This window comes from Mastigoproctus giganteus, chromosome 14, assembly GCF_048544385.1.
Source record: "Mastigoproctus giganteus isolate SK-2022 chromosome 14, ASM4854438v1, whole genome shotgun sequence".
Lineage (NCBI taxonomy): Eukaryota > Metazoa > Arthropoda > Arachnida > Uropygi > Thelyphonidae > Mastigoproctus > Mastigoproctus giganteus.
Window position 1 is genome coordinate 66,010,055 of NC_143588.1, and position 22,083 is coordinate 66,032,137.

A 22,083-nucleotide genomic window follows, 5' to 3' on the forward strand; every position below is an offset into this window, starting at 1 on the left:
TATATTGAAGAACATATGAGTGGGTATTGAATAAAATTGGCAAGCCTCAATTTCTTCATAGCATCAACAAAAGAAAATTCAAGTTTTTTGGTCATATAGTAAGAATGGAAAACTTTCTGTTGAAGAATATAATGGAAGGAAAAACCGAGGGAAAGAGGTGCAAAGGAAGACCTGCAACTAGGTGGAAGGATGGGATCAGTGAACTTCTGGGCATGACACTTTGTGATGCTGCTCGTATAGCACACAATCGATGTAGTTGGAGGAATTTGTTGGTGGCCCCAACAGCTCCTCAGGGAGCTATGTGACTGGAAAAAAGATCCATTATGACCGACTAACTCGTAGGCAAGCATTTTGATAAAAACAATTTGCTTTTTTTTTCTTTTTTTTTTTTTTTTTCAGTATTCACTGTTATATAGCTCCTGACCCTTTCATAATTAATATTTTATTATGAGAAAGTGTTTAAATTTCATCTTTTTTTTCTTTCTTTCTTTTGTGCTGTTTGTCCTCTGTGATAGTATAGTGGCTTTACTGCCCTTCATTTGTTTGCTGATATCTAGGATATTTCTCAGCCGTTTTCTCACAAGATTAAAGTTAGCTTGTCTTGAATAGTGGTGTATGGGTTTTTCATCTTGCAGACATTCAAATCATCGCACTGAACACATGCTTCCATAGACACAAGTTGTTTCCTTTGGGAAACAAATGCAGCTGGCTACACTGATTATCAGAGGAGTTTTTTCCCCCCTCTCCCCTCTTTTTCCATGGAGAAGACCTAGCCATTGGATTAGACAGTTATTGAATATATTTTTTATTTTGAACACTATGTTCTTCCTTCACCTGCTGGAATTCCTTGTAGCTTTCCCTGAGGAGATGTGCCATTGGCAGCTAAATTTTCTTTTACATTTTCTTAGGTATATTTTGCTATTTTCTTCATATAGGTCACACAACCCTGTTCCACTCCATTGGGTTGTTTATTTTCAAAAATCATTTCAGTTTGTGAGAGCTTTAGTCCAGTAAAGGAGACATATCATTTCACTGGTTCTCCAGAGTTTTTCCCTTCTGAATATTCTCTTCTAGTCAATTATGTAATTTATGATAAATTTGTCTGAAAGGATACTCACTGCCTCACTGACATTCTATAGTTGTCCTTTCCTCAACCACTTCATTCATTTTATACAAGAATGGACTTTATTCATCTTATTTTATTAATTTAATTTTAATTTTAATTTTAAATCTTATTTTATTAATTTATTAAAATGCAAGCATGAAATTGAAAATCACTGCCTCTAAGTCATTCATTGCTTTCAAACATTGGGAAAATCATCTAACCAGCTGATTTATTCAGCAAGTAAAAAAAGTAAACTCCAGCTATTATCAACCCACTGCAGGATGGAAAGCCTCCTCAACAATTCATGTTGAGGGAAATGGACCATAATCTGCCACACTGGTCCAGTGCGGGTTGGCAGATCGACCATATTTAGCAGTCGGGGACTTGAACCCCGGTCTACTCAAAGAGCGTATGCTTCTGCACTCCCACTCCTGACCACTCGGCTACAGAGGCCTACCACTAATTTTGATTATGAGAGAATTGCATAGAAAGGTACAAATGATATACTAAGCAGTACTCAAATTTGGTTAAAATGCTGTTCCATTTAATAAGTTTACAGGGTTTACTTTTGTAAATTAAGTTGAAAGCATACCAGTTGTTGAATTTCAAAAAAAAACTTTTAAAAGAGTTTTACAGAATGTTATGGCCATTACTGATTAAAAATTTGGATGCATTTTTATGAATTGTGGCATCCACATATGAGAACCAAGTAGAACTGGTGTATCATGCTGGCATGTATTAGATAACAACATAAAAAACAAAAACAAAAAAAACATTAAATATTAGCATTCCAATTAAAGTTTTGTAATATGCAGTCATTCTGTAAAATTATGTCATTAAGCAGCAGTAAGTTATTTAATAATTAATGTGACTCATATTTAAAAGACTTTTGCCAAAGTGGCTCTTGCTTAAAAAATTATGAAGATTGTTGTCCTAAAGTTTACTTTGGGACAGTGGTATTCACTTCCAAACAATTGAACTTCCTGGCTAATCTATGAACTATGCCTTCTGGCAAATCTTATATCACAGTACATTCATGGTAAACTTGTGTGTGCTAGGACATAGCTTTGCCAGAGTAGTTTATGGATGAAGTAGGAAGTGCAAATGGGAAGAACATTTTTTCAAAGATAGACTACATATTGGACAGTCAAAAACGGCAGTGGATGGTGTCTGATCATAATTTATAGAGGTAATCGTAATGAATAACAGATGTGCCACAGCACAGGAAATTGCAACCCATATGAGTGCATTTCTGTTAGTTATGTGCATGTTATTTTTCATGATTATCTGAAAATAATAGTGTTAGCAAAAGTGTGTCAAAGGGATTGAAGATAAAGTTGATTTTCTTTTGAGTCAAACCAAAATTAAAATGGATATACTTACCACCACCAAAAAAGTTTTTGGGTTTTGCCATCAGCAAAAAAAAAAAAAAAATAAATAAATTAAAAAAAAAAAAAATAAATGTTTTATATTTTATGATATATCCTGTCTACTATAACAGGAAGAAAACCTACTAAAATGTTGCAGGAGCATCTTTTTCCAGATGGTCCAAACTTGAAGAATAGCTTCATCCTGCAATGTGTCAATGCACCTTCTCATTGAGCCCAATGTCTGAGATAGCCATTATTGAACCATTGCCACCATCCTTACCATATTCTCTCAGTTTAACTTTCCGCCGACCGGGCTAGCCGAGTGGGTAAAGTACCTGCCCGGCAACCCAAAGGTCGCGGGTTCGATTCCCGCCTCGGGCTTGGATCAAAGTACTGCAAAAACCTTGGGAGGTGCAATATGGCCACAGAAGCCGATGCGCCAACAACTACCAAATCAAAAAAAAAAAAAAAAAGTTTAACTTTCCAGTTTTTGGTTAAACTGTACAATTAACTAAGTCCCATAAAATTTTATGGGACTTAGATGGTTGTATCCTTTCATGTCCTAGTGCATTTGGACATGGAAGGATACAACCATCTGAGTACCATCAAATTTCAACATCAGCAAGGCAATATGCAGAAACTATACACACAAAGCCAATTATTTAGTGTACTTACATTCACAAATTTATTTACAAATTGTACAGATTAATCAAAAACTGGAAAGGTTTAAACTGAGAGAATATGGTATGGATGGTGGCAATGGTTCAATATAGCTATTTACGGTGAGCCATTGCACATTGGGCTTAATGAGAAGGTGCCTTGACATATTGCAGGATGAAGCTATACTTCAAGTTTGGACATTTTGTTGACCATCTGGAAGGAAATGCTCCTGCAGAATTTTGGTAGTTTTCTTTCCTGTTACAGTAGACAGGATATATGATGATATATCATAAAAGTTTCATTCACTTTCACATAGTGCAACACTTATAGACCATATCTAATGAATATAAAGCTGTATTCTAGGGAAAGCCAAATTCTCTGTTTTTTTTTTTTTTTTTTTGTAATTGTTTGTTTTGGTATATTCAAATAGTACTTGCACTTATGGTTGTTGAACAAAACATGCTTTGCATATGTAATTTTTAATCCTTGTGATGAAATATGATTACAATTAAACCAAGGCAGAAGATTAAAACTTCCTTAAACTCTTTATGGCAGAAATGGAGGTATAACATGGAGCTTTTAGAGCAGTGACAGGTGCTATAGGCTAGTTGTAGTTAAATAATGGAAATTTGTTAAAAAATATTTTGAATTTCAAGAATAATAAACTGTGTATTTTTTATTGTTTTTATTTCTTTTTATGTTAGTGAACACTACCTGTGTTCACTAACATAAAAAGAAATAAAAGTAAAGAAATGTGAGATTATTTTAATGCACTCTAACTTAGTTAATTATTAGATTGAAATTGTTCTGAAAATTTATCTTTTTATCAGGAGGAACTGATAATCACCTTTTGCTCTTGGATTTGCGACCAAAAGGACTTGATGGTGCCCGTTTAGAATGTGTAATGAATGAATCCAAAATTACAGCTAATAAAAACACTTGCCCAGGTGACAAATCAGCTCTAGTACCTGGAGGTGTTAGATTAGGTAATGTCTGTTATTACTATATTCTAAAAATTATTGAACAATTGAAATTTTATACTATAACTTTATTACTTATTTTAATTTGATGTATTTGTTCCATCTTGTGTACATGCTGTTGCTAATCTCAATCAAATTATTATTATTTTCTTTTTCTGTAAATTTATGAAGGGACCATGAAACAATAAATAACATAAGAGTATTATTTGCTCTAAAATAACTTGTTAAAATATTGATTAATTATAATGTACTAAAGCCTCATATTTTAGTGGCTTTCGTTTTTTCAATTATGTTTATTAATTAGTATTGCTATTAAAATAGCAGAATTATCTAAGGAAGAAAAACATAGAATCTGCCACTTCAGAAAAAAAAAGTCTATTCCTCCTTCCCTAGTTTCATATTTATCTACTCTTACTTATCTAATCTCTTTTAAATTCTGACATCCTGGCTGTACAAGGTTATGTAAAAGCCTGCTTTGATTATTAACTGACTAAAAGCAAATTTTTTTTTTTTTTTTTGTATCCATTCAACAGTTTTCTTTCTTTAATTTGAATGTCTTTTTTTTTTTTTTTTTTTCCATTGCTGAAAGAAAAAAATCCCATAATATTGTTTTCTCAATCCACCAAGCAACCCAATCAGATTCTCACAGAGAGATACAAAGATCATTCAGATGAACACGGCAAAAGTTAAAAATTGCATTTTGCAAAAAACAAGGAACTATGCATGTTATTCTTCCATTTAGTCTCCCATTACATTTGACATATTTCCACCAGTGCTGCACTAATGCCTGGATTCCTCAAGAGAAAAAGTTTTGTGGTCAGAATCAAAGCCATTCATTCATCATTGTCTTAAAATCTTAATCTGATGAGAAGTAATGTTCTCTTAGTGTCTTTTAGTTACAAAAAAAAAAAAAAAGTCATGATAACATGGAACTAAGTCTAGTGGATATGGTGGATGGGGTAATACTTCGAACTTCATCTCCTATATTTGATTCAGTGTAGAATGGATGATACAAGGATGGGTGTTATCATGCTGGAGGTATGCACCTGAGAAACCACGTTTCTTTTAAATTGCTGGATTTAATTAGCTGAGAAACACATCACAGTATTTGTCACTTGTCATTGTTCCTCCTCTCTTCAGATAACATTCCAGAATCACTCTATGATCCAGAATATAATGAGTAACGCTTTCCCAGCTGGTGTTTGGGTAAAGACTTTCATTGATTCAGGTTAGCCTGTTTAGCTCCAGAATTGCATGCTTGCTTTCGATGTGTAATATAGTGCACCCAGGATTCATCCCCAAGCACATACCTGTCAAAAGTGCAATTCCTCAACATTGACAATATGTGTTGGACTAATGCTAATTTTGCACACTGTGACAATTTCTTCAACAGAGTCCTCATAAGAGTTCTTCCATTGCCACATTATATTCATTTTATGTTTATTTTGTGGTTTTCATTTGAATGACATTTGTATTTGCATCAGGGATATTTCCTGACTTAGCAGCTTGCAGAAATAAGATCTCCTTTGGTAAGAATATTTTTTACACTCAGAATAAGTTTTGTTACCCTCCTTTGTATCCTTTCAAGCAAGTATCTTTTTTGAAATAAGGTTTCCAGACCTTATGCAGTAGTCATGTGGTCTAGACACTGATTTGTAGGGTGGGATGGATAACCATCCCTTATCTTTACTGGCAAGATTTCTGTATGCACAGTGGCACCACTGTTCTGCAATTATACTGTACTGCCAAGAGAATTCTATGTCAGATTTCATTATTGGGAGATCAGGATAAACCTTGGTCTCCTAAGAAATCATGTGAACATGAATGATGAAATTGTTAGATGATGATGAAGATTTGAAATTGCTAGAGTCAGGTAGAATTCTACTTTTTTAACGAAGGTTACAAGCATATCTGTTTATCATAGCTACTTAGCATTAGAAAAGGCACATGATGCAAGAAAGCAAGCTTATATAGCATCAACCAAAAAAAACAAAAATCCCTTATTTCACCCATCCACTTGCTCCAAATGTTTATCAAGTTCTACAATGACAGATAGAAGTTTCTTCCAGCAATCAACCACCCGCTGGCTAAAGGCAAACTTCCGCACATCTATCCTACAACCGCCTTTCCTCAATTTGAATTTATGTCCTCTCAGGCGATTATTCTGAGCAAGAGGAAGAATCCCATCAGCATTGAGCATACTCAAACCATTCAAGACATTATACACCAAAATCAGATCATCTTGCCGGTGCCTAGTCTCCAGACACTGTAATTTGCAAAACTTAAGCCTTTCTTTGTAAGAGCAACCCTTTGTTCCAACAGCTCTACATCCTTCTTAAAATGAGGCCTCGAGACCTGTATACAGTACTCAATGTGTGGCCTGACCATTGCCTTATACAAGAGGATAATCACCTCCTTATCCCTGCTAGAAAAATTCCTGTATATCATTGACAAGACACCATGAGCTACTCTTGCAGACTGTCTGCTCTGCTCAGAAAATTTCATATCTGCCTGCACAATTACCCCCAGGTCCTTTTCATTCTCTACCACTGTCAGTGTGGTACCACATAGTTGATACGTTACTCTGTGATTACTGCTTCCCATATGTAGTACTTTACATTTGTCAATGTTAAACTTCATTTTCCACCTCTCAGCCCATCTGCTCAACCTTTCCAGATCCTGTTGCAGCAGCGTACTGTCATTAGTGTCATTAACAACCCTGCCAACCTTCGTATCATCTGCAAACTTGGATATTAAGCCTGATATACCATCATCAATATCATTTATAAATATAGAAAACAACAATGGACCCAACAATGAACCCTGAGGGACTCCACTAATAACATTAGTCTACGAAGAGCAGTGTCCATTGATTATCACTCTGTCTTCTCCCACTCAACCATCCCTTTATCCATAGCAGCAATTTGCCTCCAATGCCACACTGCTCCAATTTGTGTAGCAGTCTTCCATGTGCAACAGTATCAAAGGCTTTTCTAAGATCCAAATATATGATATCAAAGTTATTCTTTGCATCCAGTTTCTTTGTGACTACATCATAGTATCCAATCAAATTAGTCAGACAAGACTTCCCCTTTACAAATCCATGCTATATCTGAACTATTGCCGCTGTCTTATCTAGGTGATCCTGTATCACCTCTTTAACCAGTGACTCCTCAGAACAGAAGTTAAACTAAGAGGTCTGTAATTATTTGTGTAACCCTTTGTGAATTGGGGATACATTTGTACATCTCCAGTCCATGGGGACTTCCCCTGACTCTGAGGATGCTCTTATAATTATGGCTGAGGGTTTGCTTATTTCTCTTGCTGCCTCCTTCATTATAATTGGATAGATTCCATCTGCCCAAAATGCCTCTTTTATGTTTAACTTCAACAATTTCTCCTCCACTTTGCTCTCAGGTATTACAAATCACTTATATCCCTGTTAGAGTTTGATAAACTTCTGGCATTCATTCCCCTCCTTGAGTAACTCCTCATGTGTGAATGTAGATGCAGAATACTCACTCAGTTTATCAGCTACTTGAGCAGGATCATCAATAGTCGAACCATCTATGTTAAGTGGACCAATCTGATTCATCCCCTTCCTTCTTCTAGAGTTTAGTAACGAACTCTTTGCTGTTTTTTTCTTTGTATCCTTTGCCAAAGATTTCTCGTAATCTGCCTTCGCCTGCCTATCCTCCTTTGTGACTTTATTACAGACTAGCTTACATCTGCTGTAGGCTTCTGTGTAGCGTGATAATTTATATGCATCCCATGCATTTTTCTTTCCTGCCACGAGTCTCATTAATTTATCTGACATTCATTTAGGTCTGAACCTTGTACAGTATTTCTTAGTTGATATGAAAAGCCTAGCCTCCAAGATTGAAGGCTTCCCATTTAGAATTCACTGTTGGTAACATCATCAATTGATCCCTCTGTATAGAATATAAAAACAGTCTGGGACACTGTAGTCACCTTTACGAAAACAAAAACCCTTGATGGTAGTTACATCTTTAAGTAAGTCGAACATCAGTACACTATGATGACTGTCACCTAGTGGTTCCTTTATCTGTACATTCTTAATGCATGAATACCTTGCATTAAGAATGCAAGGTACCTTGCATTCTTAATGCAAGGTACCTTGGGTCGCTGGTCCAGGAGAAGAAAGTTGCATCCACCATGGAAATTCACAGCAGAATTGGACAGGCGGCCACTGCGTTCGCCTCGCTCAAATGGTGTCTGTGGAAGAGGACCAACATTTCCACAAAGACTAAAATCCGACTCTTCCGGACTTTGATCCTGCCCATTCTTCTTTACGGATCGGAAACATGGATTTGTCTCAAGTTAGATTTGAACAAACTTGAGGTATTCCAAATGCGATGCCTGCGGCAGATCTTGGGCATCTCTCTTCGCGACCGCATCACTAATGATACCATCCGCGCCAGATGCCAACAGCAACCAACCATTGCCGACCAAATCCAGAAGCGAAGGCTCAGATGGTTTGGCCACGTATGTAGAATGGGCACGAACAGAATACCATCCACACTCCTTTGGAGACAACGACCCACCCAATGGAGCATCCAACGGACCGCGCCTAGGAAAACGTGGGCCAAGCAAGTGGAAGATGACTTGAAGAGCCGACGTCTCGACCTTAACCAGGCCAGGACTGAAGCCATGGATCGTAAGGTATGGAAGAACATCACAGAGCAAGTCCGAAACCCTGCGGCACCTACAGCAGCATACTGGTTGCGTGGCCAACCGCCTCCCCCAGCTGCCAGCTAAGGACCAAAGAAGAAGAAGAAGAATGCATGAATAATCACTGCTGATAATCAGATCAAGTGTATTACTCTCTCTGGTTGCCTCTCGAACATGTTGCTGTAGTGAACAATCCTCTAATAAATCAACAAAAGTTTTGCTAGCATGCGAGTGACCAACCCACAAGTTCCAGTCAATATCTGAAAAAGTTAAAATTCCCCATTACAAGACATTCTGATTTACTGGCCCACTCTATTTCTCTGCACAACTGTTTATTGTACTCATCAGAGTCATTAGGCCTATAACACGCTCCTACTCTCATTTTCCTTTTCCCAGTGTTTGTCACATTAAACAGACTCAACATTGCACTGTCCACCATGTGTGACACCATGTCTCTGATATCCCAACAATATCTGCCTTTGATGTCTTGATCAGCATTTCAAATTCATCAATTTTATTTACTATACTTCTAACATTAGTGTACATGCAAGAATACATGCACTTGTTCTTACTCTTAGTTACCCTAGCACAGCCCATGTATTTACTTGTTCCATGACGACTCCCAGCAGCTCTTGAAGTCCCCAGCAACTTGTTCTCTAGACTGCTGCTTGTTACAATAGAAGCAGTGCAAGAATCATTTTTGCCTCTGTCTGCGGCTACCGTTAATTTTTTAGTTTATGTATCCCCCTAGTCTAACAGTTTTCTGACACACCTAACACTGCCTCGATAGCATCAGCAAATATTCTTGCACCCTTTCTATTTAAGTGTAACCCATCCCTGTATAAGCAGTCTCTCCTGTTAGCATGCAGAGACCACGCTGAAAAAAATTCTTCCCTGTGAGCCTTGCATAATCTCTCCAGGTCTGAATTGATTGAGAAGGCTCTCAACATATACTCCCTCCTATCTTTTCTGGGCAGAATTGCAGACACTTTCAAATTTAACCCTAACTTGCAACTTTTTTCCAGCATTGACCTGTACTTTTTTTTAAGTAAACCTGGAGATCTCTTAGATCTGTAGGTCATTAGTGCCAATGTGTACAACAATATCACCTTTTGTGCCCTTAAAAGATGATATCTGCCCTACAATGTCATCAACTTTTACCCCTGGCAGACATACTCTGGTCCTGTTCCACCTATCTTTTTTGCATAATATATTCCCCGTCTCCCTGACAATAGTTGTCGACAATAACTAATTCCTGTGGGACCAGCACATTCTGCTTGGAGATTGCCTCTGTGTTTCCTGATGCACAGGAGTGAGCTCTGGCATTCAGTTGGGCAGCTGAGAGCTAAATGGACCCCTCATATTAATTTCTTCGAGGGCATTTACCCTACACCTCAAACTCTCATAGATGCCCTTCAGAACGCTGAGTTGGCACCTCATTTCTTCACAGTCTCTGCACCTAGCGCGCACACGCACGCACGCACGCACACGCACACACACACACACACATCCTCCTTGGCTAGATCATGTCCTGCTCTAGACAGGTCTACAAACATTTCACGCATTGTTTTGAACTGTGATGCATTGGAGAATCATCCCCTTCGGTTCTCCCGCGAGCCACAACACTCTGGCTATTCTGTGAATGTTGCTTTACTGCTATAGTCTGGGTCATGATTCCATTAAGTATAATTTAATTAACAGTGAACTTTAATAAGATTAATAAATTTTACTGCTTAATTAATAATACTATAGTAATCTAACAGATTTCTAATACAGTGCTGCGTTTTTCGCTATCTAGTTTTACATTAACCTTATACGCTATTCCATATCGTATAATAATGGTGGCAAGTTACGAACATAAAATCTACGGACACTAAGTATTAACTTTCAAAAATAAACCACTGAGCTTGGCTAGAACTATAAAGCTACTTATAGAAAATAATTTAGTATAACAATTAAGTCAATAAAACGACTAAATATAAATGATAACTTAGCATTCGCCGGAGCTGAAAAAATCTTGATCAACGTGGTAAAACAATGTCGTAATATCGGGTACTCAATGAAACTCTTGCACATCTGTGCAGAAGATTTTGGGTGGTTTGGGTTAATGCTCTTGTGTGTGTCCTTGACATTGCTGCAAAGAATCTGTGTAGTGATTGAAGTTGAATGTGACAGTTAGAGGGGGGGAGTGCAAATTTGCCTTGGTATTGTATGTACTATGACCCTGACCTAGACATCAATGAATGGTCTGGGTTTCTTGGAACCAATTCTACAAACTGCTGATGAAACTTTGATACACCAAGCCACCATGACTGACATGACTGGGTTTTGTGTCTGTCCCACTTCGTCTCTGATGACTCAAATATGCTAGACTTCTGCAGATCCACCTGAGGTGACATTTTCAGATAACTTCACTGTGGTAATCAACAGGTGTTGTATTTTTCAGCTGTAGTTTATGAATGAGATGTATCTGTGACGTGGTCAAGTATTTAATGAAATAGTTGCGTGCCTGAATTTGTGTTCTCAGCCTTTATTTTGCTGGAAAGTGGTATATATGGCTGTACCATTATAACTGTTTTATATCAGCTGTTATACCAGTGCAACAGATAATAATGGGTGTGCATTTTTTTGTTGCAGTATACAGGCTCAGTCTTGTAGTGTGCATTCCTATGTACATTACCACATGACCATTGTCTTTTTTCCTCTTTCCACGGAAAAAGGACCATCGAAGGCTGTCATTTCAAAGGTGCAATGGAGGTTTAAAAGGCTTCAGAGATACTGGAGGTCATATGGTGACTTCCAGAAATGTTTTGAATAGCTGTACAAGTTCTGGCAAAAGTGTGTGGTTATTACTGAAGTTCAGTATTTAAGGAATTGCATTAAGATATTGCATCTACCTTGGAAATTTTTAAGCTACCTTATAGATTCACATAGTAGCAAAGGATATTCTTAATGTCTTGATACTCATTCACAAAGGGGTTTCCCCAATCATGTGGGTGCACTGTGGAGTGAGCTTCTTTATTATATTTTAAAAAGTTTTGTAAAAATAAACTTTTTATATGCAAATATTTTTTACACACAAATATCTTTTAAATATTAAAAAAAAATTAAAAATCCTTCATATTTTCTACATCTATTTATATATCACTTAATTCAGTTTTGTTTTTCTAAATTTAAATTTCAGATTTTGTCAGGCAAACTCTGACAGTGATGGCTGACAGGTGTGATGTTCTCATCCAATTTTTAAATCTATTTTTGTGCTGTCATCTGTTAAAACCATGTCTGCTATTAGCTGGAAATGCAATTTAGAGGTGGCAGCATGTAATAGAGAAATTTTAAGGCTGTTTTTACATAAAATGATGTGTTATTTGAAGTGTACTTGAAACAAACTCCAAAAACATAAATTGACATATGTGCTTGCTCCCCAGAGTCCACACACGAAATCTGTAGAACAGTGTATTAACTGTAAGAACTACTGTTTTTACAGTAGATGCAAATGGATATATTTCAGAGACAATCAACCTTTACGAACTTAACGCGTTCACTGTTAAGTTCGTTTCCTCGGCCAAATATGCAGCATCAGATATTTAATCCACTTAAAATAGGAGGAAAAATTGTCCAGCTTTAAAACTTTTTCTTTCCAATTTGACAGAAGAAAAACCAGATGTTTTGTCAACCAATCTTCACTGGTAGAGACTAATTAATTCGGTCACAATGAGAAGAAAGCCAAAAAATGTTTCTGCCCATTTTAATCCCTGGTCAAAAAAGGTTGTCAGAAAAGCTAGCAGCAAAAGTGTTAAAATACTATTCACTAATAGTATCAATTGTGCAGTTATGATAAAATATTCTAAATATTAATCGTATATGATGTGAAGCGGGAACCACAAGGCATACAAAGGGAAAACAAAGCATATATTATTTCAGTGTTTCTGAACTATAACATTTTTAAAGTTATTAGAATAAGGGCACATTTGCTTTGTACATAGAAGATATTTATTGGTCTAAAAATTATACACAAGGTACAGTAAACTGGGAGCTACCATGACCACTATATGTAGCAGTGTATCTATGCAGACCTTTCTCAGTGGGATTAATAAACAGTATTTTAATTTAAGATTGACTAATGCATAAAAAACTATTCCAACTAGGAAGGGAGCCTACACTTGTCAGGAGGCTGAAGATTACAGTTAGGCTATTTTCTTATTTGATAGAGGTAGCCTGGCTGCTCCAAAGTTGTTACATGGTAATGAATGCCAGTCTGTGAAGTTTTGTTGTCTTGGCTGTAGTAGTGGAGCTAGAACTGGTTGTGGCAGGGAGAGTCCTTGAACACCTTACCAAGCTTGGAATCCTGACCAGAGTCCCCAAAGACAAGGTGGAATTTTTTTTTTTTTTTTTTAATCCCATTCACACAAATCAATATGCCACTTGATCCACTATCAACTGTTCATTGGCTACAGTCCAACAGCAGTTTCAGCTCCTTTGCTACTACAGCCAGAAGTGACATTGACTTCCATAGATCAGCATGGATTGCTTCAAAACAATTCCAGAGCAACCAGGCTCCAGAGTTGTTTAGTAAGAAGTCAGCCTCCAGCTTGTGGACCCCTTAGCCTTCCCACATGTATAGAATTCCTTGGTTAAGACTAATTTTTCATTATCCTTTCTATTGATTGTACATTTAGCCAACCTTAAATTAAATATATTTTGTTAATTAATCCCACTGACGAAGCTCTATAGAGAGGTACCACTATATATGGTGTGTGTGTGTGTGTGTGTGTGTGTGTGTGTGTGTGTGTGTGTGTGTGTGTGTGTGTGTGTGTGTGTGTGTGTGTGTGTGTGTGTGTGTGATTAGTCCTGCTTTTTTTATGATATCTTATTGTGTATGATTTTTAGGCCATTAAAGTGTATTTATGTCACCACTTATGCAGTGAAGTGTCTTTATTATAATTGTAAGCTTACTTAGAAACATAACCAAGGTTGATTTCAAGCTGTATTTCAGCATTCACATACAAGTCTTGTTTTATTGCCATTTATGAGTTAATGACTTTGCTTGTTAGGTGGAAAAGTGGAGGTTCGAATTTTAAAGGCAGAACTTTTTCTGGAGTTTCCATGGAGAGACTAGTTTTTTACCCATTGAAACAAATACATCAGCCTTATTGTAGTGTACTAAAGTGTACTAAACATGGTAGTACACTTAAAAAAGTGTACTAACATGTTTCTTCAGCCTTTTACTAGGTAAAAGTTCTGTTTGAATTTACACAAGGTACGGTAACAGCCATCAGTTGTTGACTGAGCAACGTGTGGCTGTCAGTAGTAATGAAGTTAGCTCTTTCCTTGCCATGTCACTGTCCTAGAGCATAAACAGAACCAGTCTTTTGAATATATGCAATATACGCAATATAATGTAGAGCGTTGATAACCAGAACTAATTGGGACCTGGAGTAGTTCAGACTTCTGATTTGTTCGGAATTTTGAACTTATCAAAAATACTGTTCTGGAGACTATAAAAAAAAAAAAAAAAGGTTTAAAAATAAAAACAGTAATTTGTATTTATGTATTTTTATTCATAGATAACAAAACAAATGGAACTTTCAGCCACATATGTATAGGCCTTTAATGAAAATAATTACTTATTTTTTGCTGCACCATTTTCGAACTTCGTTTCGTTATTGTCAAATCTCTCACTCTTCAATTTTGGGTTGGTCAGCATTCATTTTGTTGATCATTTGTCAATTCATCATTGTTTGTCAATTTTTACGTATCATTTAATTTTGTTAATTGGTAAGGTAATAAAAGTGTAAATTGATGCTGTATATCTTCATTTTTATAGCCTGTGGATAATATTTCTCCGATTTTTGCTTATTAGAATTGCCGTTTAATAGAATCAAAATTAAATTTGCAAATGTGATCACAATAACCCTCTTCTTGCCATAATTATTTTATGGCACCAGCATAAAAAATAAATAAATAAATGCTGGTTCATTTGGATTATTGACGTTCAGGTTTTCAGTGATTTGGTTTACTGTACATAAAAAAAAAAAAAAAAAAAAAAAGCATTGTGACTTGGGTTGCTTTTGTGTTAATCTAAACAGTTGAATTCAGCTCTCTTACTCCCAGATTAATCTCATACAAAAAAATTAAATATTTCTGGTAGATATGTTTAATAAATAAAAATAAATTAAATTTATCAGTTTGTTGGAATTTGTTTTAGCATTAGTAGAGGCATATGATGCAAGAAAGCAAGCTTATGCAGCATCAGTCAAAAAAAAAAAAAAAAACACTCCCATTTTACCCCTGCGTTCGTTCCAAATACCTGTCCAGCAGACCCTTAAATTTATTTAGGCTATCAACTTCCACAACAAAGGATGGAAGTCTGTTCCATCATCCAACTACCTGCTGGCTAAAGGCAAACTTCTGCACATCTATCCTACATCTGTCTTTCCTCAATTTGAATTTATGCCCTCTCAGGTGATTATTCTGCACAAGAGGAAGAATCCCATCAGCATTGAGCATGCTCAAACCATTCAAGGCTTTATACACCTCAATCAGATCACCTCGCAGGTGCTTAGTCTCCAGACACTGTAATTTGCAAAACTTAAGCCTTTCTTCGTAAGAGCAACCCTTTTTATTCCATTCACTAATCTTGTTGCCCTTCTCTGTACTCATTCCAACAACTCTATATCCTTCTTAAAATGAGGTCTCCAGACCTGTCTACAGTACTCAAGGTGTGGCCTGACCATTGCATTATACAAGGTGATAATCACCTCCTTATCCCTGCTAGAAAAATTCCTGTATATCATTGACAAGACACCATGAGTTACTCTTGCAGACCGTCTGCACTGCTCAGGAAACTTCATATCTGCCTGCACAATTACCCCTTGGTCCTTTTCATTCTCTACCAGTGTCAGTGTAGTTCCACAGAGGTGATACGTTACTCTGGGGTTACTGCTTCCATATGTAGTACTTGACATTTGTCAATGTTAAACTTCATTTGCCACCTCTCAGCCCATCTGCTCAACTTTTCTAGATCCTGTTGTAGCAGCGTACTGTCATTAGTGTCCTTAACAACCCTGCCAACCTTTGTATTATCTGCGAACTTGGATATTAAGCTTGATATTCCATCATCAATATCATTTATAAATACAGAAAACAACAATGGATCCAACACTGATCCCTGATGGACTCCACTAATGACATTAGTCCATGATGAGCAGTGTCTATCGGTGCCTCCGTAGGCAGGAGCAGCAGTGCATAGCACACGCTTCTTGATTAGACCGGGGTTCGAGCCCGTGACCACCAAATACGGAGGATGCGGAAAGGGCAGGGAAAGACCACCACATATCCCCGGAGCAATATGGCCTTAGTTGCTAATGCTCCTAAAAAAAAAAAAAAAAAGAAACAAGCCAAATAGCAGTGTCCATTGATTACCACTCTCTGTCTTCTCCCATTTGGTGAAAGAAATAAAAGAGATGAAAGACTTGTGGAATTTGCAGAATCTCAAGGACTGTCAGTAATGAACACTTTTTTTCAAGAAAAGGGTGAACAGAAAGTGGACATGGAAGAGTCCAAATGGATTAACAACTAATGAAATCGACTTCATCCTTGCTAACAGAAGATATATTGTGAATGATGTTACCATCCTGAATAAGGTAAATGTTGGAAGTGATCACAGAATTGTAAGATGTACACTTGATATAGATGTAGGAAAGGAAAAAACTGACTTGAGTAAATAATACAAAGGTCTTTGAGATAACAGAGGAGGAGAAAAAGCAGTATGTACTGGAACTTAAGAACAAGTTTGAGCTTCTGCAGACTGCTCAGGACCAAGATATCGACGAGGAATATTACAACTTTCTGAAAGTGATAAAGCCCAAGAAACCTATAGGGAAACAGAAATACAAAGAAGAAAAAATTAGTCATGATGAACCGAAGACGACAAATGAAGAGCAAGAAAAACACTGACAGGGAGAAAATTGAGTATACTGAATTATGCAAAGCCATTAGAAAGAGGCTCAGAGAGGACATAAGAAGATTTAACACAAGAAAAGTAGAACAAGCATTAAGGGAAAACAAAGGATTTAAATCAGCAGCCATGAGCAGTAATACAGAAAGACAAATGATACTGAAACTGAAGAATAGCGATGGTGTACTTATAAACAGCAGAGAAGGCATAATTCAAATAGCAGAAGACTACTATAGAGAATTATACAAGGAGCGAGGGAATGATACCAGCAGTGGGGAAGATGGATTGCAAAGTAGCAACACATACGGCATACCCGATATTCTTCCTGATGAGGTAGAACATGCACTGAAGAAAATGAAGAATCAGAAAGCCCCAGGGGAAGATGAAGTTACTGTAGAGTTGTTAAAATTGGGAGGAAGAGACATGATACAAAAACTGGCAAGGCTCTTCACAAAGTGCATTAGAAAAGGTGTGATGCCTAAGCAGTGGAATAATGCAGTCATAGTTTTGCTGCATAAGAAAGGAGATAAATCAGAAATTGGAAATTATAGACCAATTAGCTTGTTATCCCACATCTACAAGTTGTTCACAAGGGTCATTACTAACAGATTAGAAAGAATACTTGATGAGAATCAACCGAAAGAGCAAGCTGGCTTTAGGACAGGATTCTCAACTATGGATCACCTTCATGTAATATCACAGCTAATGGAGAAAGAAAATTAATATAAAACACCATTATGCCTGGCATTTGTGGATTATGAAAAGGCATTTGACTCCATACAGCATAAGGCAGTGTTTCGGGCACTGGAAAGACAAGGCATAGATACCCCATATATTATGATTTTGAAGAAAATATATGAGAGTGCTACCTCCTTTATTAGACTAGACAAAGACAGTAGCAAATTTAAAATCAAGAAAGGAGTTCGACAAGGAGACACTATCTCCAAAGCTGTTTACTGCTGCCCTTGAGGAAGCTTTCAGAAGATTAGACTGGTCGCAGAAAGGAGTCAATGTGAACGGAGAGTACCTAAACCATTTACGATTTGCAGATGTCATTGTGGTCATAAGCCACAATCCCAAAGAATTAGAGGAAAATCTTAATCAGTTATGCACTGTTAGTAAGGATTTTGGACTAAAGATGAATATGGCTAAAACAAAAGTAATGATGAACAAGTATGTCATGGAAAGGGAAATAATGTATGAAGGAGCAGTAATTGAAAAGGTGGAGTCATATACTTATCTGGGACAAGTTATTAGCTGTAATAATGATAAATGGCTGAAAGTCAAGAGAAGAATAAATTTTGGATGGATAGCATTCAGAAAATATAGTCACATACTGAAGAGCAATATCCCAGTTTGTCTGAAACGTAAAATAATGAATCAATGTATACTCCCCACCATGACTTATGGAAGTGAAACTTGGGCACTCACCAAAAGAATGGAAGAGAAGCTGAGAACTACACAGCGAAGAATGGAACGAATTATATTGGGAATCAGACTGTTAGATAAGAAGAGAAACACATGGATTAGGCAGCAAACTCAAGTAAAGGACATTCTTATCAAAACTAAAGAACTAAAATGGTCTAGGGCAGGACACATAGCTCTAAGACATGATGACAGATGGACTAAGAAAATAACAGAATGGTACCCAAGAGGAGCTAGAAGAAAACCTGGAAGACAAAGGCGGAGATGGATAGATGAAATTCATGAGTTTTTGGGTAGTAAATGGATGGCCAGTGCTCAAAACAGAAGGAACTGGAAAGTTGCTGGAGAGGCCTTCATCCTGCAGTGGATTGAAAATGGCTGATGATGATGATGTCTTCTCCCACTCAACCATCCCTTTATCCATAGCAGCAATTTGCCTCCAATCCCACACTGCTCCAATTTTTTCAGCAGTCTGCCATGTGCAACAGTATCAAAAGCTTTTCTAAGATCCAAATATATGATATCAAAATTATTCCCTGCATCCAGTTCCTTTGCGACCACATCATAGTATCCAATCAAATTGGTCAGGCAAGACTTTCCCTTAACAAAACCATGCGGTGTCCAAGCTATAACTGAAGTCTTGTCTAGATGATCCTGCAGTGCTTCTTTAACCAGTGCCTCCGTTAATTTTCCTGGAACAGAAGTTAAACTAACAGGTCTATAATTACTTGTGTTGCCCTTTGATCCTCCTTTGTGAATTGGGGTCACATTTGCACATCTCCAGTCCATGGGTACCTCTCCTGAGTCCAAAGAAGCTCTCATAATTATGGTTAAGGGTTTGCTTACTTTGGGATCTTTGAAAGAAATATAACTATATACAGTGTATTAGGAAATTTTACAAACATTCTTAGAGGAATTTACTTTTTATGCAGGTGCACCTGCCCTCACTTCTCGGCAGTTTAAAGAGAAAGACTTTGAGCAGGTGATAGAATTCATTCATCAAGCAGTGCAAATAGCTTTAGATGCAAAGGGTAAAGCAGGTGAGTATTCTCTTGTTTTATTATGAAAAGTAAATGTTATTTTTACAACTATGGATTTAAAAAAATTTACTTGTTAACCATTTTTCATTGTAAAGGAACTGCTTAATTAATTTTTAAGGAAGGTGAGAACTGTAGCAGCATTATATTTGAAAACTTATGTGATATAAAAACAAACTTATAAACCTATTCAAAGATTTTACTCTTCTTGATATATTGAAGAATAGATCAAATAAAATAACAATGGCATTAGTGCCTTCCTGAACAGTATAAATTTTATTATGCTGTGCATTTGTATACATTATCTGTTTTTGTCATCAATGTTTTCATCAGTAGTAGTTTAAAAAAAAAAAGAAAAAAAAAGAAAAAAAAAAGTGCAATTGCCAAAAATTGTAACTTAGTCAATTACATGTAAACTTATAAAACTTTAGAAACATATGGTGTTATGCAAATCAAATGCCTCTGAGCATAAACTATTCAAAACTTGGGAAACAATCAAAAACAATTTCCCAACATAAGTCAGGATATGATAAGAAATTGTGTATTCATACAATGGGGCATCGGAATTTGTCTTTCTGTACAATGTACTGAAAGTCTAAGCACTGATTAGCCACTCTGTTTTTGGGCAGTAACCAGTTTTTAGACCAGTGGGCTAAATCTGCTGAGACTTCAAGCACATTTTTATAGTATTCCTTGGGAACAGTCCCTATTATATGCCAACTTCAAAATACCAGATGAAAGTTCTGCCTTTTCTTGAACAGAACTGTAGGTTGTAGGCATGACCCACCACTTTATTTTTGGTCAGGAAGTTGTTTGGTGCAGAGCATTATTTGCAGTGTTAAAGTCAAGCAAGTTGCAACTTTGATCTACTTTTAACATCATGATTATTTAAAAAAAAAATTCATGTGTTGTTAAATTATAAACTGCTGCATCTAATAAATTATAATAAGTTAAATTATTCAAATAGAAGCTGAAAAGAGCACAAGCACTAATATTGTTTCTATGTTTTAGGGAAAACAGTCAAAGATTTCAAGGTTTTCATATCATCAGATCCTGAGACTAAAAATAAAATTGCAACATTGAGAAAAGAAGTTGAGAATTTTGCTACAAAGTTTCCTATGCCAGGATTTTCAGACCACTAATTAAGGCATGTTATGACTATCCCTGTTTCGACTATCTTGTGCCTTACAAATAGTATCAAAAATTTTTCTTTTTCAATTAAAGGTGGTGGGGAGGAGAAAACTCCAAAGAATAGTGCGGTTATTGAATTTTACAAAATAAAATATTTTTGCAATATTTACTATGTAATTTTCATATAGAGCTTGGAATTGATCTGATCAATATTAAGAATAGTATACTATTTAAAAAGGTTTTGTGAGCTAATTGAATACACTAGTAGAATTTAGCAGCAGCTTTTTTCTTTGCAGTTCAGTTTTTCCTCTTTAATTCTGATAAATGTAGAACTACATTTTTTGAAGAAAAATGAGTAGTGATATGTCATGCAACTCACTGTGGTGACAAGTAATAGTATTCTCTGGGAACCAACCATGAACTGGTATTTTGACTTGTTTTTAACTATCCAAATGACTATGACATTGAGCATTTTATTTTTAGTGGTTTTGATTTCCTTTCCTGTGTGTTTTTTATGTGGATATGGATATAATCCTTTGCCTAATGTTAACATATCTATGAAGAGAGAGCATTTTTACTACAACTGACTGGTGCTATATTTAAACTTCATTTTTATTTAATTGAGCAGCATAGCCTCCTTTTTAGCTGTTTTGTGGCAATATTGATTCCTTTCTACATATGTCAGTAAATTAATGAAGTCATTGTTACAATTTCATGTTTTCACATTGTTATTTGTTTCCATATAGTGTTATAAAGCAAGTGTTATATTTTTTATATTATTATTTTTAATGAGAGCCACTACCCAATGAAGGTAGTTCAATTATAAAGTGGTTTACAATTGTTATGGCAACCAGACAGATCATGTTTAATAATGATTTTTTTGTGGTAAAATATGGATTTGAAGATATTTATCATTCCCTGAAACAGTAATGGGCAAGTCAAAGTTGCCAGGATTAATTATTTGTTAAGAAATCTTTTCAATTATTTGTACAATTTTTATTATGCTATATCAAGTTAAATTACATTCCCAGCTATATTTCGATATTTTAACTGTAGAGTGTTATGTATTGTAAGTCATATGATCTGCTTGTGTAGATTGTTTCAAATGAATTTTTGTGTAATATTAGCATTTCATAACTTTATCATAAATTGGACATGTCATTCAAACAAGAATTTTTAATTATATATAGAAATGCATTGGCGCAAATCAATTTTTAATTCCAGTTTAAGGTATTTCAGTCATTTTTATTTCACGTTCTCAATAATCATGTCCAAAATTATGTTGTGTTACTTATAGTTTAAATTTAAAAAATATATACATAAAGGTTAGGCTAAAATAAACAGTACTATTTTAATACATACTGGTTAATATCTTTATGAAACAATTTTTCTTCCAAGAAGTCTGTGAAACAGTAACCCCCAAACTGCAGACTATAGTTGCTAAATTCTTTAATTACATTATGGCTAATGTAATTGTTTTTTTTTTTTTTTTTCCCCCACACTTGTTTCTTGTGTTCTGCTAATAATTTCTCTGCAAACTTAAAACATTTTAAACTAATTCTAATATTTTCACAAGCTTTCCATGAATGGACAAAGTCAATGCTTCTCAAATTGTGCTCTATGAAAATATGAAGAATATAATTTTTGGTTGTCTAAAAACCTACTGATTTTCAGATCAAAAATTTCTGTTAAAGTAATTCATAAAGAAAAAAATGTTTGGTAA

General features: G+C 35.9%; 1 protein-coding gene across 1 annotated transcript in view; it reads left to right on the plus strand.

Moving 5' to 3' along the window:
• The window catches only part of LOC150075187 (serine hydroxymethyltransferase, mitochondrial-like), a 140,339-nt gene extending 119,858 nt beyond the window's left edge, over positions 1-20,481 (plus strand). The window contains exons 10-12 of the mRNA XM_090389091.1: positions 3,966-4,121; positions 19,125-19,232; positions 20,241-20,481. Of these exons, the coding sequence (XP_090245217.1) occupies positions 3,966-4,121; positions 19,125-19,232; positions 20,241-20,371 (395 nt within the window). The 3' untranslated portion in view covers positions 20,372-20,481. The remainder of the gene's footprint in view (positions 1-3,965; positions 4,122-19,124; positions 19,233-20,240) is intronic.
• The last annotated feature ends 1,602 nt before the right edge of the window (positions 20,482-22,083 follow it).